This window comes from Erythranthe guttata, chromosome 10 (assembly GCF_056151865.1).
Source record: "Erythranthe guttata isolate IM_541 chromosome 10, IM_541, whole genome shotgun sequence".
NCBI classification, from domain to species: domain Eukaryota; kingdom Viridiplantae; phylum Streptophyta; class Magnoliopsida; order Lamiales; family Phrymaceae; genus Erythranthe; species Erythranthe guttata.
This window is the reverse complement of record NC_142542.1, coordinates 2637351-2654545: the sequence shown is the minus strand read 5'-3', so window position 1 is coordinate 2654545 and position 17195 is coordinate 2637351. Positions and strand designations below refer to the sequence as shown.

Sequence of the window (17195 nt, the reverse complement as noted above, 5' to 3'; positions counted from 1 at the left end):
ACCTTGTGCCAAGGGAGGAACAGAACCTTCCGCCTCCCCCGCCTTGCGAGAGGAAGGTTTACCACGCATTTTGGAAAGCACGGTTTTCTTCTTTTTCTTCGACACGGCGGCGCGTGAAGGGCCAACCGTGGAAAGTGGAGGAGGGGCTACGGCGACGCGTGAATGGCCGGCCGTGGAAGATGGAGGAGGGGCCTCTCCGGATGAAGAAGAAGAAGAAGCCATAGAAAGGGGAGGAAAAGAGTAAAATAAAACAACAAAAAGGAGTATGGTGTACCTGAGGAGAAAGGGAAGGCTGAAATAACCACCGGAGGAAGAAGGAGCAGACGCCGGAGAAAGGAAGAAATGGCAGAAAAGTGGAAGAATGAGGAAGATGAGTGATATTTATAGAGGAAGGCGGCGACATGAAGCGACGGCTGCGACGGGTGCACAGTTATCTAGGGCAGCCCATACGTCGCCTTTAAGGTGAAGAGACGGCTCCCAGTAAACGAACAGTCGAGACTTCGGGAAGCGTAAAAAAAAAAAAAAAAAAAAAAAAAAAAAAAAAAAAAAGAAAGAATGGGAGAAATGTATATATAATATTATTATTATTGACTGTTTATATAAATAATAATAATAATATACCTATATGTAATAAAATTTACTCGCGAAGGACTTTCAACTTGGTCCTTGCGAGTAGGGGGCTAGTTGATTCGGTAAAAAGTAGCTGTTTCGGCCCATTGAAAGAAGGCCCAATAAGGGCCCAATAATGGGAAGCCCGCGAGAGTCCACTCCAGGGCGAGAGGGGAAGAAGCTCGCGGTCGCCGAAATGGAAGGATGGGAACAACATCGCCGACTTACATTTAATGCGTGTCTACTCAAATGTCAGGAATCGCAGAGAATATACAGGCTAGATCTTATAAATCAAATGTTCTGGGTCTAGCTAGGAAGCCTAATCAAAGACTGACCTTGGGTGCGAGAGGAGAGGCCCTCTCAGTAACGAGAGGACAAAGGCGAAAGTTATAAATAATGATTTATATAATATCCGACATAATTATCTTTGCGTTTAATTCCCCCCCCCCCCCCCCCCCCCCAAATGTCAAAAGCGTTCAGAGAATATGCAGTCTAGGGAATAAGCAGCTCACAACACTGTTCATAACACTGCTCACCGAGAAGACAGGTAAGTTTAATTTAATAGTTTCGAAAAGTCTGAAACGTCCCTGAAATGACAGTTAAAATGGAATTGAAGTCCGTATTTGAAATCCGTTCTAAAACAAAAAAGTTCTCTATAAATAGCCAGAGATTAATTCTCCAAGAACAGACTTCGAAGAAAGGAAAACAATAAAAACCAAAGAAAACCTATAATCATTTCTCTTTTTTCCTAAATCAAAACCATACTGATTTGATCGTCGGAGTGCTAACTCCGGCATCAGCCCGGTTTCCCTTTTTTGTGTTCTTATTTGCAGAATCCAAGAAATTCATCAACTTATACGGATCTAGAAGATCCATCAATATATTCGGACGAATCAATGGGAAAAACTAAAAAGGAAGTTTTCTGTTTTCTACGAGATCGTGTATGGTCCAGAATCAAGGAGTTGGGGGAAAACAACTCTCGAAAGCAAAGAAAGAGATCCTCATCAAATTGGTTCTGCAGGCGATCCCCTCATATATTATGTGTTGTTTCATGTTGCCGAAAGGATTACTACTGGACATAGAGGCAACTATTCGACGGTTTTGGTGGGGTAACGGGACTAGCCGGGGAATAGCATGGACATCGCGGCAGGAGTTGTGCAAGTCCAAGGAGAGAGGGGGCCTCGGTTTCCGCAATCTTCGTAGTTTCAATATTGCTCTTCTCGTTAAACAGACGTGGCGCTTACTCATTAATCCATCCCAGCTGCTGGGACGAATTCTTTCGGCGAGATATTATCCCCAATGACGTCTTTTGTCGGCTCAATTGGGGTCACGACCGTCCGCCACTTGGCGTAGCATTTGGAGTGTGATCCCTTATCTTAATCTCGGTATTCGACGTCGAGTTGGTAATGGAATCGAAACTTCTATTTGGGCGGACCCATGGCTAAGCGATGGGGGCAGTTTCAAGGTAATTACTAGACGCCCCCCGACTCGGCTTTACCTAATCGGATTTCGGATCTTATGGCTGCTGACTCACAATCATGGAATGTGAACCTGATTCAAACTACCTTTTGGCCGGTTGATGTTGATCGTGTTCTGGCTATCCCGGTGGGAGAAAGCTCCGTGTGAGATAGATGGATTTGGCACTTTTCTAGCCACGGGAACTTCACGGTTAGATCATGTTACCATCATATCATTTCATGCCCTTCACCTCTGGGTCGTCAACGTGTAAATGATAATGGTTTAAGTAGTGGAGTGAGCAATCATAACTGGAAAGAAATCTGGAAGATTCCCATTCCCCCGAAAATTTGTGTTTTCTTATGGCGTTCAATAGAAATTTTCTCCCAACCAACGCCGAATTATTTCGGAGGAAGATCTGCCCCTCTCCTCTCTGTACAGCTTGTAATGGCGCCGATCGACGAGACGATATTACATGTGCTTCTTCACTGCAGAGGAATGGCGGAAGTTTGGAGAAGTCACCCGTTCGACCTAGCCCATGACCTCACATTCTCTTCGACGGGGCATTGGGTGGAAAGTTTGCAGCGCCTCCTTGACAAGGAAACTTTTATTCTAGCATTGGTGGTTTCATGGAAAGCTTGGGATAATAGGAACCTAGATATGAAAGGCGAGAAGTACTTGCTATCGTGCGAGTTGGTGACTTGGAGTTGCAATTATTTGGCTACGTTTAAGGCAGCCCAAATTCGACCCAATGCGAACTTTACACAGCTGCAACAAAGCGAGTGGATCCCCCCTCCACTAGATGTGATCAAATTAAACTTCGATGCAACACTTCCAATAGGTAAAAAAATTCTAACTATATATGTTGTGGCAAGAAACAAGGAGGGTACATGCATGTGATGGAAAGTGACAAGGCTAGACGGAAACCTCCGCCCAGTGGAAGGAGAAGCTCTCGCTGCATTAAGGGCTATTGTTTGGGCAAAGGATAAGGGATGGGAGAACGTCATTCTGGAGAATGTATCCAAGTAATCAACGCCATTTGTAATGGATCGGAGAAGCTGAATTTTCGTCGTTTGGATCACCAGTTGAGGAATGTTGTATTGTTGCGAGTTCCTTTAATTCGTGTAATTTTATGTTCATCAAGCGTGCAGGCAACTCTTTAGCTCATTCTATTGCTAAAATTCCTTGTATCGACTATTTGGAGGGCTTCAACCTTCCTATGAATTTGACGGATGTCGTCTAATAATATGTCTTTTTCTCCTAAAAAAAAGATGTTTGGTTGATAAATCCATGCTTAGTCAAATCTGATGCTATATTTAAACTCCACAATTAAATCACTATTATTTGTTAAATTAATAGCAATCATTACAGGCGATTTGTTATTCAGACATGTTGCAACATGGATAGTGTATCAATTTTGCTCGATGTGGAGGTGGATGGAGAATGCGCGCTGCAAGTTGAGTGATGAGAAGTTCTTGCTGGATAAGACGTTTGTGTGGAAGACTTGGGAATCCCGAAAAAACATGTTGCACGACGAGGAGGGGCTACGGGCTCAAGATCTAATTAGGTGGAGCAAAACCAATCTTAATGAATTCGAACAAGATGAAGCAAAACCCCTCTTACGTTTGATAAGATATTTTTAGAGCTGATAAGCTGTTACATCTTAGTTTTAGAATTAATTTTTAGAGTGTTTGGATAATGAGTTTATTTCCTATTTTTACTCATCTTAAGATCTTAAATAAAAAGATGGGGTAGAGGTATTTTTTTTAAAAGATCTTATTTGGTCTCCAACAACTTATTTTTAAAAAAAATTGAGATCTTTTTTTAAAAATTTACCAAACACTTTGGAAGAGCTTATAATCTCTAAAACATCTTATAACCTTCTTTTAACATCTTATAAGCTTAGCTAAACACCCTCTTAGTCTTTTAGTTAGAGCTTGTTTGGCTAAACTTATAAGTTCCTAAAAACATCTTATAAGGTATTTAAGAGCTTATAATTGTTAAAAGGTGTTTGGTAAAAAAATTACAAAAGATCTTATTTTTTTCCAAAATAAGTTGTTATTCAGTTAATGAGCTTATAATGTTTTTTTTTTAAAAAGTACCTATAGGCTAGACCCACATTTTTACTTTAAAATCGTATTCTTTTTCTTTTTACTTAAACATTCAAATTACAAAATTACCCCCAAATATATTATTATACTACCCGAATATTAATAACATATATTTTATCAAAATAACGTATTCTTATAATCAAGATTAATAATTCGTTAAAATATAATTATCAAAATTATCATAATAATTGTAAAACAAATTCATTTCCTATTTATATTTTATATGTATATAAAAAATGCCCGAATATTCTTATTATCTCAATAATAAATTATATTTCTTTTACAAAATAAGAACTTTATATTAATATAGGGTAAATTACAAACACCCCCTGAGGTATGGTCAAATTACAAAAACACCCCTCTTGTTTGGATAATTACAACCACCCCTCAACTCATCAAATTTAGTGGAATTTTCGAGATTATATGGAATATTATCACTTTTGTACCCGTTTTATCCCATTCAAACTCTTCATTATGAAGCAAGATGATCATAATATGTGATTTTTAGCTTGTATATATCAGTTTGTGGTGCATCGAAAACTGTATTTTTTACACAAAAAGAGTACAAACTAGAGCACATTTCACGGAATCTAGATGACTATGTTGAATTTGGCACTATAAAGGTGGAGGTCTAAGAAAAAGTCATAGTTGAGGGGGGTAGATGTAATTATCCAAACAAGAGGGGTTTTTTGTAATTTGACCATACCTCAGGGGGGTGTTTGTAATTTACCCTATTTATATATTAATGAGAATTTTAAATTAAAACGTTCACAAACTTATTTTATTACACTTCATTTTATTTTAAAAAATAATCAAATATTATATCAACATAAAAACATTATTTAGTTTATTTAATACATAAGAAGATGATGATACTAAAGTAAAAGGAAGCTCATAAGAAAGAGAAAACAGACTGTACAAAGTCAGGAAAATGATTAGAAAAAACATGAAAAACTCTGAGATGTAAACAAACAAAGCACAGAGGTAATGGCGGAGGAGTCTGGGAATAAATTAAATTAATACAAAGAATCAGGACCGTTCCTAAGATTTTGGGGGCCATATGTGAGGTTTGAAGACGACAATAAAATGAGGCTCTTCTAAAATTTAAATAAAAACTCATTTTTTTCTAAAAAAGGGAGAAACTTTATGTTAACTCGTGTTTATAAGGAATATAGCATGTGACAATGCTAGAAATTTGTGATATAGTGAGGTTAAAGTTTTCGGGGGTTTGGGGGCAACGCCTCCGATTTTTTTAAAGAATAATTTGCATGAATTAGCACTAGAACAAGTGAATATATATATAAAAAAATAAATAACTAATATATTATAAATTTAATAATTAGGGGGGCCATAATTAAAGGAGTTATAGAAACAAGTTGTTGATATATATATATATATATATATATATATTTATTTATTTATAAATGAGGGTTCCCAATAATTAAATATATAATATAACATAAATGGTGAAGCTCATGCGGCTCTTCGTGCCCTACTTAAAGCCCAAGGAAAAGGTTGGAGGTCCATTATTCTAGAAGGAGATTGCAAATGCGTTATCGATGCCCTTCATGCCGGTGGTTCTCCGTCTTCTTCTTTCGGAGCTTTTGTGGAAGAATGTTTAATTATTTCTCGCTTTACTTCATGTATTTTTTCTTTTGTTAGACGGACTGGTAATCTCTTGGCCCATGTCCTTGCTTCAGTGGCAGATTCATCTTGTATTGCATGATCTAACCTTCCCCAATCCTTGGCTATTTATGCCTAATGAAATCCTTTTTTTTTCCTAAAAAAAAATATAACATAATTTTTTTTGGGATAAATGCCAATATATAAAGGGTATAATAAAATTTGGGGCCCTAAATTTTTAAAAGGGTTTTCACGCATAAGTCATTAACCTCCTATTTATTATTCTAAGTTCATGGGTTTAAAAGGGTTTTCACGCATAAGTCCATTCTTTTAATATGAATTATAAATAAAGGTAGTATATATATATATATATATATATATATATATATATATATATATATATATATATATATATATATATATATATATATATATATATATATATATATATATATATATGATAAAATTATCATCAGCCCTTTAAACCCAATTCATAACTCTAACCTCAATTTCACTTCTATTTCATTAATTTTGATCACAAAATTTCAACTTTGACTTTTCTTTATTAAATTTTTGTTTTTCCGCCAGTCTCTGTTGTTGTTTTTTTTTCTGCTTTTTACGAAGCCAGTCACCAGCGTTGATTTTTTTAGAATATTTTTTTTCCCAAAATTTTTTATCTTTGTTTTTTTTAACGCCCGACACTAAACGATGACAGTGATTGTATTGTCGGTGACAGTACAACTACTGTAAACACAATAATATTAAAATCGACTACATGAATATTATTATTTTTTGGCCTTTTTCAATTTGTTTCATTTGTTGACCAGTTAGTGTAATAAAATTACTGTCGTTGACAGTAAAATTAATTTAAACACAATAATATTAGTGTCAACCACATCAATATTTTTTTTGCCTTTCAATTTGTTTGATTTGTTGTCCGATTAACGTAATAATATTACCGTCTACTATTATAATATTAATGTAAACACAATAATATTACCGTGATTCTTTTGGTTTTTTATTATGTTTGTCTTTGTTGAACAGTGAACATATTAATATTACTAAGGTGGTGTTTGCAAATGATTATTTAAAAGCAGAAGTTAGTGATTGTGATTTAAGTTAGTTTTAAGTGTTTATTTCTAAAAGTTGGGGGTGTTTGCAAATATTTCGGAAAATGAACTAAAATTGAAAAAGCAGGGTTATGGGTGCTTTTAAAAAAATAGCTTAAATCAGATTATTTTAAGAGAAGCAAAAGCAAAAGTTGATTTTACAAACACCTAAAAATAGATTATGAGCAAAAAAAACCGCATAATCACTTTCAATAAGCATTTGCAAAAGCTTTTTGAAAGTGATTATGTGTTTTGTTTTTGCTCATAATCTGTTTTTAGGTGTCAGGAAAATCAACTTTTATTTTTGCTTCTCTTAAAATAACCTGCTTTAAGCTATTTTTTTAAAAGTATTGCGGAATAATTGCAAACACCCCCAACTTTTAGAAATAAGCACTTAAAACCGACTTAACTCACAATCACTAGCTTCTCCTTTTAAATAATCATTTGCAAACACCACCTAAATTACACAATAGTAGTGATTTTTGTTGTGTTAACATACTGTTTTAGAGAGTAATATATCAATATTACTGTGTTAAAGAGTAATATACTGTCGACCAACCCGGAAATCGGGGGAAACACAGACACAAGAAAAAAAAAACCAGAAAAAAAATAAAAAATTCAATGTTGAAGACCGGCGGTCAATGGCAATGATGGACGAAATTGTAGTCAAAATTAAGTTAGGTGTCAAAAATTAAATAATTGGTGAAATTTGTGATCAAATTAAGGTTAATTGAATTAAATGATAAAATTTGAGCATATTAAAATAGGAGGCCCGGTGTGTACTCGACATATTGCACAGTTTAAAAAAAAAAAAATTAGATGTTTTATATGAATTTGAATACAATGTTGCCTACCTAATCACTGATCTGTTGAACTTATACAACTTCATGAGATGATGATAAATTATTTGAATAGCATTGAGTTGTGCACGAAGGCAAAACAAATAATTAGTTCTCTTAACTTAGTTAATTAAAATGTTTCAAAAAAAAAAAAACTTAGTTAATTAATCAGCCGTAAATTCGTTCAATTTCTCAAACAGAAGAAAGACCGAGAGAAATGAAACTGACAATGAAGAGCCATTGTTTGCCGAGGTTAAAATGGGGGCCGACGCCTCCCCTCCGACCATACGCGCCACCGTGGTTCAGGCAGCCACCGTCTTCTACAACGCTCCCGCCACTCTAGGTTAATTCCATTTCTTTCTTTCTTACTTTTTTTTTTTTTTTTTTTTTATGTCTCTTTCATGTTCGTTCAAACGCCTAGCTGAAATTATGCTCCATTTTCACTTGTTCAATTGAGAAGCGAAAATTTGGGTATATTGTGAAGTAAAAGGTTCCGCAATTGGGATGTGAAGACACATGCTTACAAGATTCTTACAGAGAGATGGCAAATTCAGATTATAATATTACAGAAATCAACAAAATTTTCATTACCAATTCAGTAAAATAGAGAATAACAAATCAGTTACAATAGATACATAATATCCATTGTGCTAATTGTGTACCTGTATTATTAGTATTATTTTACAAGCAACTCCATTGGCTTATTACTAAAAAGACCAAGACCATATCTTTCTTTCTTGCTTGCTTGCTATTCCTCTTCATCGTGGCCAAGTTGGGAAAAACGACGACCTTTACAAAAATTGACTAATATAATGCAAACATTTTGAACTGAGATAAAGTCAATATGTTTATATTTTTCTAAATACAAAAAAATTAAAGCCTTCAAGTGTATTGTAATATAACATTTGATGCTGATGGAATCATTCTTAATGGCTTAAAATATATCCTTAGTTGAGGAAATATATACTTGCAATACAAACACGTCTCCAGTTTCTCCTCTGACTTTCGTTTCTCATCCTTGTGTTTCTCTGTAAGAATTTTTTCTCAGTTTTCTTTCATTGGTTTGATAATGATCCCATAATGTACTGTACGTTAATTATGTGAATATTGTCTGTTCTTTGTCTGGTAGAAAAGTTTTAGCATTTCGTTTTTCAGGATTTCACTTTTTTTTTTTTTTTTTATTGTAAAACGTCTAACTTAATACTCCCAAGTCGTGTGTATGGTTGTTGGTCTTTTTGCAGACAAGTTTACCGAATTTCATGGAAAATAACGCAATTGAATTTGGTGATGCGTGGGGCTCGTCTTCACCTCCAAGTGAGGTGGTTAAAACTATAGTATTGGTTGGAAGAACGGGTAATGGGAAAAGTGCAATGGGGAATAGTATACTTGGAAGAAGGGCATTTAAGTCAATGTTAAGAACTACTAGTGTTACCAGCACTTGTGAGATGCACACAACTTTACTTGAAAACGGGCATAATCTTGTTGTGATTGATACTCCAGGTACATATATGCAATTGTACAATATCATAAAAAAAATGTGTTTTGCAACTGATGAACTAATTAATGCGAATTGCTGCAGGATTGTTTGATTGTTCCACTGAACCTGAATTTATTGGAAGGGAAATTGCTAAGTGCACCAATATGGCAAAGGATGGAATCCATGCAATTCTTCTTGTCGCTTCAGTTAGGACTCGCTTTTCAACAAAAGAAAAAGCTGGTGTTTTGATGTTGCAGGCATTTTTTGGCAGCAATATTATTGACCATATGATTGTAGTTTTCACTTGCGGTGATGATCTTGAAGAAAACGACGAGACTCTTGATGATTTCTTGGATAGCAATTGTGACCTACACTTGAAGGTACAAATCTCATTGCTCTTCTTTTAAGGCCTCGTTTGGTTGGAGGTTGGAGACATCAGAGATTAGCCTTGGACTTTGTTTGATGTTTGGTAAATCCAATAAATTTTCTAGTCGATCCGAAAAAAATATTTTATCATGGCATGTCTTCTTAATTATCTTGACTTGGACCTCCCATTGTCCACTAATATAATTGGGTTATCATTAAATTATTTAATATCTGCTAATCTTATCTTAGGAACCAAACGAGACCTAAGACTCTTAGTTATTTATTTATCTGACCATATTATATATCAAGTCCAAGTTTGCGCACTAAGAAATTGCACGGGTCATATATAGCATTTTGCTATGAAGATCTTGGTATTCGTAATACGTCTCCTCATAGGGGGAATTAGTTACATGTCTTTTATTAGTCTTTTATTTGTTTCCTTGAACAAGGGATTTATGAATTAAACAATGATGCTTGTCATTTATTTTCTCTTGATTTTCCAAGAATATTGTTTATAATTCGTAGTTGATCAGTTGTTTGTGATTTTGACATAGGAAACCTTGAGAATGTGTGGGAACCGGTGTGTTCTCTTTAATAACAAAACAAAAGATGAAGTCCAGAAATCTGAACAACTGAAGCAACTTCTTGCCTTAGTAAATGCCGGTGTAGATAAAAATTGTGGAAAACCGTACATAAGTAAGCAATTTGTTGAACTGAAGGTAGGTAGTTTCATTGATCGCCATGCTGCTTCTTTTTTTCTTTAGTTTTACATAAATTTGTTACTTACGATGCCTAAGTTAATCATCATCCGTAGACAGGGGCAAAAAGCCAATTCTTTTACGATGCTCCAGCCGCTAAAGTTAATCCCGAAGAGGAGGAATTTAAATTTGAGGAGTTGCAGAAGTCATATGATGAGCAGCTTAAGAGAATTACCGAGACTGTACTTTAACTTTTATTTTATTTTTTTCCGATATTATATATATATATATATATATATATATATATATATATATATATATATATATATATATATATATATATATATATATATATATATATATATATATATATATATATATATATATATATATATATATATATAAAGATATGACATATGTGCATGTGTAGGTCGATTTAAAGCTTAAGGAGGGCTCTGATAAGCTTGCACAACAAATAGCCGAGTTAAAGCTAAAGGAGAGCTCTGATAAGATTGCACAACGAATAGCCGAGCAGGAAAACATTCGACTCAAGGCAGAAATTGTGACACTCTCCGCTCAACTGAAATCAGACGATAAACCTCATATAGCAGTAAGCCCATCTGCAATTAAATAAACTTTGCGCGAGCTAGTGTGTGTATTATATTTATGCATTGTGCTACTTACTTAGCGAACGTATCTGGCTTTTCTGGTAAGTAGGATTTCGATATCATACATTTAATTTGTGCGTATTATATACGACATGCAATATGCATATGTTTTATATATATATATATATATATATAATACAGGTCGAGTCATCAACGCTTGGAGAACAAGTTGCTCAGCTATCTGCTCAGATGAAATCAAGAGATGAACTCGATAAGCTGAAACAGAAAATAGAGAATAGCGTTATAGCAAGGAGGAACGAAGAGTACCCGCGACAATCTCACCGTGGGAGTTTTAGGCGTGCAGCTTATGCCTTCTTGGGCGAATTTTTGCCTGATTGAAAAATAAATATTGAGGAGATACATAAGTTGCGATTCTTTCTATAAGCGAGTGTGTATATTGATTTTTGCGAGTGTGTAATCCCGTCGTAATTGTATTTGAAATAAGCAGAATTTCATCAGATTATACAAAACTTCAGTCACAATAGACAGGGGATTAGTGTGTCAAGCCTTTCATATTTTTAGGGTAAATTACAAGGATTCCCCTGGTGTAGGGCATAGTTACGTAACAACTAACAGCACTTCATGTTTAGATAATTACCACCACACCCCGAAACGTAACAATTACTTGTCTTAATTTAGTTAATCATTATTATTACCGGAATCAACAAAATTTTGATAATATTATTTTGATTTGTTTTAATAATAATTCGAAAAAATGTTATGTTCTTTTAGTAACGTTATTCGACAACGTACATTATACCTTGTTATAGTAATGTTTTGTGACAAAATTTTCAAAAATAGATTCTACGACATGATGTTTGAGTCTTGTAAGATAATGATTTAACAAAGTGCTAAATACAAGTGTTGTTAAATACTATATTGTTTTGGCTCCAACAACAACAGTCATTAAAATCATATTATTAAATGTATAATAATATGGTAGCGCGCGACTATAATGGCAAGTGCATTAGGTGGAGAAGAGAGTTGCATCCTGGGAGACCGGCACCAGCCGTTGGGAAGCTCACGCAGCCCTTCTTGCAATGCGTCTTGCGATTGAATTTGGGTGGCAGTCAATCATTATTGAGAGCGATTGTCTGCATATTACGGAGTCCCTTAAAGAAGGTGTGGCCACTTCAGCTCCTTATGGTATTTTTATTGAGGATTGTCTTACTGTTTTATCACTTTTTCAATGCTGCTTTTTCTCGTTTGTCAAACGTACCGGCAACTGCTTGGCTAATGCCATTGCAAAAGCTACTGACCTTAATTGTAATGAAGGTTATCTCCTTCTCTTGAACTTGGCTATATTTGCCTAATAATAAAATTGGCTTCTTATCAAAAAAAAAATCATATTATTAAATATATAATAATATCACAATTCACGATAATATGCGCTTTGTTAAATTCAAGTTGTCAAGCATTTTTTTCTTGTAGTGTTCTCAATCTATTTTCCCTCTAAATTGTACAAATCAACAAACCATTTAATTTTCGTTTCTTTGATGTCAACGAGTTTTGTAGAATATATATTAACTCATTTATTATATTTATCATAAGCTCTTCCATCTAGGTCAATTTTAATCACACTAGTTTCAAAACATGCTTATTTCAGATATCAAATTTAGATCAAACTCAACAATAAGCATAAAAACATCTATCAATGCATAAATTATGTCGAATTAAGTATATATTTTACTATAACGAATAATGTAGAAATGTTATTCGAACTGCTGACATGCATGTGTAGTACACTGACATTATTGAAACTTTTACTCTTTTATTTGTTTAATGTTAGAATTTCATTGTTGCAATCTTGACGATTTGATCACAAAGCTTGGTGGTTGAGACACGAAAATATTTCACTCTTTATAAGATGAATTGCACGAACGCCTTTGATTATGTTTGTGCAGCAAGGAACGGTCGTAAATATTTTATAATTATAGCTTTCAAATTCAGTAGTATTCTACAAATACGAACATAAGAAGTAACCAAACTACTACCCATTGCTTTCAAATATTTATTATCCTTGCTTCTTTTGACAAAATTATGTCGGTACTCCCGTTTGGCTAAATTTATTTTAAAACAGTTGATAAGTAATTACATCTGATGTACAAGTTGTTTTAACAACAGATAAGTTGTTACGTCTTATTTTTAGAATTAATTTTTGAAGTGTTTTGATAATAAGTTTATAAGTAGTTTTTACAGTTTTTAAGATTTAAATAAAAATGTGGGGCATAGTTATTTAAAAATAATTATTTAAAATTCTCTAGCAGCTTGTTCTTAAACTTTTAAGATATCTTTGACCATTTTTTTACTTAGAGCTGTTTGGCTAAGCTTATAAAATGTTAAAAGAAGCTTATAAGATGTTTAGAACTTATAAGCTCTTCCAAAGTGTTTAGTAAATTAAAAAAAAAAGATCTTAATTTTTTTTAAAATAAATTGTTGGAGACCAAATAAGATCTTAGTAAATAAGTACCTTCACCCCACATTTTTATTTAAGCTATCATAATGAGTAAAAATATAGGAAATAAGTTCATTATCCAAACACTCTAAAAATTAATCATAAAAATAAGATGTAACAGCTTATCACCTCTAAAAACATCTCATCAGACATAAGAGCTTATCAACTGTTTAAAATAAGCTTAGCCAAACACCCTCTTAACACGCTTTGAAAAAACTTTTAACCACTTAAACATCTTATAAATTATTTTTAACAGGTTATAAATTTAACCAAACATCCTCTTTAAATAGTTGGTAATATAATTATTATCCGTCAATAGAGATTTAATTTGAGATTTAGGGGTTTGAATTCCAAGAAGAAAAATAAGACGAGCGAGAGAGATAAGAGAAAATTTTGAGTCAAATACTAATTAAATTTGAAATTAACTTCTTCTTTATATATAAAAAAAGGGTATAAATTTTAGACCGAATGATCTGTTTTAATAAGAAAATCGGATGTCATAGAATAATTGACACGTGGATAGTTTAAATAAAAATATAATTGGGTCAAAATTAGTTCACGTTTAGCTAAGAATTAGAGCTCATAAGAAAATAATTTATAAATTGAATTACATGAGGAAAATGATGAATTACTTTTATTAAATATAGGACATTTTTTTTTTAATTTATAGTCCTGTTTTAGAATGTATTTTAGTAGCTATAGAAATTGTAATATAAAAATTAAGGGAGAATGTGAGATAACCCCTACTTTTGAAAATATATTATAAGAGATCCTTGCCTATTTTTACTCTTTTGACTAAAATCCAAGTTTTTGATCTTAATTAGGTAGAGCCCCTGGATAACTTGAAGTGAGCCTTTTACCCTTTCAGTTTGCTCTAAGCCCTCTAAAACTCTTCCATTCACACGCCGCACACCCACAATCGCTTTCTCTCTCTCTCTCTCGTCTCCCTCACCAGATCCAGCGTCTCACGTCTTCTCTCTTTCTGGGCAAAACACAACGCTGCCCCTTCTCTTCTTCCACCACCGTGGCTGACGCCGCCGCCTCTCTTCCTCTCTTCGTGCACCACCGTCGCCAACGCTCTCCGCCACTTCGCGCCCTCTCTTCGTCCACCGCCGTCGCCGACGCCCTCGCCACCATCAAATCGTCGAGCAAGGATGCTTTCCCGAAGGTCCCGACTCCGATCTCTTCGTCTATTACTACAGGTCCTCCAGCTCTCATGTCCTTTCACCAGTAATTGTATTTAATCTTAAACCCCCATTTTTTTTCTATTACATGGACTGTTTTCATCTTTTGATTTTCAACTCCACTTATTCTGAATGAAATTGTTTAACTGTGGATGTTCGATATTTTTTTATTTGTTTGTGTGAGTATTCAACGCTAATTCTTCGAATCTACTAATATTTGTTTCTTGTTTGATTGAGTTATGTGTGTGTGTGTGTGTGTGTGTGTTGGTGTTGACTGTTGAGTGTTATGTGTTTTAAAATCAAGTGAGTGAGATAAGGGAATTGACTTTTTGCCAATAGAATCCATTATTATTGAAAACATAAAAGTCTGTAAGCTTAAACCAATTTAGTATTATCCGATTTAGTTTGACACACTCAAGTCTCAGCAATTGGTCCTATTTATTTTGTAATTTTTAATCTTAACTCTAGCATAAATCTGTTACAGTGATTTATCCCTTATCCCCACTCTTCTATCTCTATTGAAAGACAAGGACCCTCAACACTTGAATTTGGTAAATACTACTGTACATGTTTTGGAAACCTTTATGGCTTACAACAATCCAGCTGCTGCTCTTTTTCGAAATTTGAGTGGTCTAGATGATATCATATCACACCTAATGGTAGAGGTGTCTCGTGTATGGTTATGTATATTTTGAATAATGTATAATGAATGTTAGAACAACATTCGACAACGACAATCGAGGAAAGTAGAACAAAGCATAATTCATTATCTTAAACTGCTGGGAACGTTTTTAGTGGTGTAGATGAATTTTATTCATATACATATATAGTCACATGTGATCGTATACATGTAGTCATATATAGTCACATGTAGTAACAAGAATGAACATAACTACATCTGACTATAGTTGACTACGTATAGTCATATCTAGTCATGTATGTGCAGTAACAATAATGCACATAACTACTTGTGACTATAGTTCACCGAAGTAAATTTATCAATAAAGTGCTTTTCATTGTTTTTTTGTATTTTTCATGTAATCATGTAATTCGAATTTTGCAGGTATTTTTTGAGTTCACCAAAGTATTTTTTGTACAGCCATCATCGAATTTTGCAGTTATTTTTTAAGTTTTGGTTTTAATTTTTTTTTCTTTTTTTTCATATGAAGCAGTGAGTTTAATTATAGGAGTCGACTTGTACATAAAATGCAATTGTTGTGGCAAGAAATATAATAAAAAAAAAAACTCGAAACTTGTTCCTGGTGGTGGTGCGACAAAACTGAATGTTCATCCATTGAAGGCATAGAAAAGGTAATGAATTTTAATGTGCTTCTTAATATATTGAATCACTGTTTATTGGTCCTCAAATGATTTGTTTACTTTTGTTTTTATACTTGGGAGTATATGTAGATTCGTGATGAGAATATTTTGTTGGTAATATGATATTGATATTTTATTTATCGAGAATGAAATAGGTGACTACTTTACGTGTGTTTCAACTATTATTTTATCTATGGCGTTCCACTTCAACTTGCTTTGATCTTTGACCTTTGGTTATACGAAGAATAATGACTAGCATACTCTGTTTGTAATTTGATTTTGATAATATAAGCTGTGTCGTATCGCTTGGAGAACAAAGTCAGGTACTTGAAGGGACAAATAAAGTCACATGCATGTATATAGTCACATGTGGTCATATATATACATGTAGTCATATATAGTCATGTGTAGTAACATACAGTAATATATGGTGTAGTCACATGTAGTAATATATAGTCACGTGTAGTAACATACAATAATATATGGTGTAGTCACATGTAGTAATATATAGTTATATATAAACTATGTAGTCATGTATGAGTTATATGGGGAGTATCTATGTATACCAGTAGGTGATAGTGCGTGTGTGCATATTTAAATTTGAAGCAAAATTTGTTGTTTGTTTAACTCTTTTTTCGTTTTCACAGGTCTTGGTGTTTGAACTACTATGCAGTAAGTTACGTTTTTGCGGAGTGGAGTGTGTTCGTTGTTCAAAACAAGCGGTTTTCGTGTTGACAAGTGCGATTTGAGTCAAATTTAGTCGTATAGATAATTGTAGTCATGTATAGTTCCATGTAGTTATATATATTTATATACAAGCTATGTGGTTTTTCTGATGTATAGTGATCTTGATGATTGTGTTTTTTTTCACTTTTTTGTTAGGCATTAAATTATTTATAATATCAAGAATCAAATTTTGAATTTTTTTATTGGTATAGATGATTTTTTATATATATAATCAACGGTTTTTATAATCGATCGACCATAACTTTGGGGTAAAAAAACAGTACATGGCTATATATAACTAACTATACATGATTGTGGTATACTATAGTCATGTGTAGTCAATTTCAGTACAGTAAGTTAAAAATTTAAAAATAAAAAATTAAAAATAAAAAATTAAAAAAAATTAAAAAAATTAAAAAAATTAAAAAAATTAAAAAAACAAAATTAAAAAAAATAAAAATTAAAAAATAAAAATAATTAAAAAATTAAAAATTAAAAAATTAAAAAATTTAGAAAAAATACAAAAAGATGGTACGTATAAAAAAATAATAATAA

General features: G+C 33.4%; 1 protein-coding gene and 1 long non-coding RNA gene across 3 annotated transcripts; both read left to right on the top strand.

Moving 5' to 3' along the window:
- Positions 1-7810: 7810 nt before the first annotated feature.
- LOC148767275 (immune-associated nucleotide-binding protein 9-like) lies at positions 7811-11460 on the top strand. The gene is made up of 7 exons (XM_088824839.1): positions 7811-8089; positions 8988-9246; positions 9326-9603; positions 10144-10308; positions 10404-10529; positions 10718-10897; positions 11097-11460. Exons 2-7 carry the CDS (start codon positions 9006-9008, stop codon positions 11292-11294), a joined length of 1188 nt encoding a protein of 395 aa, XP_088680965.1. The 5' UTR covers positions 7811-8089; positions 8988-9005; the 3' UTR covers positions 11295-11460.
- Positions 11461-14260: 2800 nt separating this feature from the next.
- Positions 14261-16835, top strand: LOC148767274 (uncharacterized). Of its 2 annotated transcripts, none has more exons than XR_016034003.1 (3): positions 14261-14640; positions 15767-15905; positions 16562-16835. It is a non-coding gene; the product is annotated as an uncharacterized LOC148767274 (long non-coding RNA). The 2 variants fall into 2 exon arrangements; XR_016034002.1 differs by having other exon boundaries at positions 14263-14612.
- The last annotated feature ends 360 nt before the right edge of the window (positions 16836-17195 follow it).

What these genes read in the sequence shown, in the direction of transcription:
- LOC148767275 (XM_088824839.1), top strand. Translation starts at nt 9,006, where the DNA reads ATGGAAAATAACGCAATTGAATTTGGTGATGCGTGGGGCTCGTCTTCA. An exon ending in TGTTGTGATTGATACTCCAG is followed by an intron (nt 9,247 to 9,325) that starts GTACATATATGC and finishes GAATTGCTGCAG; the next exon opens with GATTGTTTGATTGTTCCACT. An exon ending in TTAAGAGAATTACCGAGACT is followed by an intron (nt 10,530 to 10,717) that starts GTACTTTAACTT and finishes GTGCATGTGTAG; the next exon opens with GTCGATTTAAAGCTTAAGGA.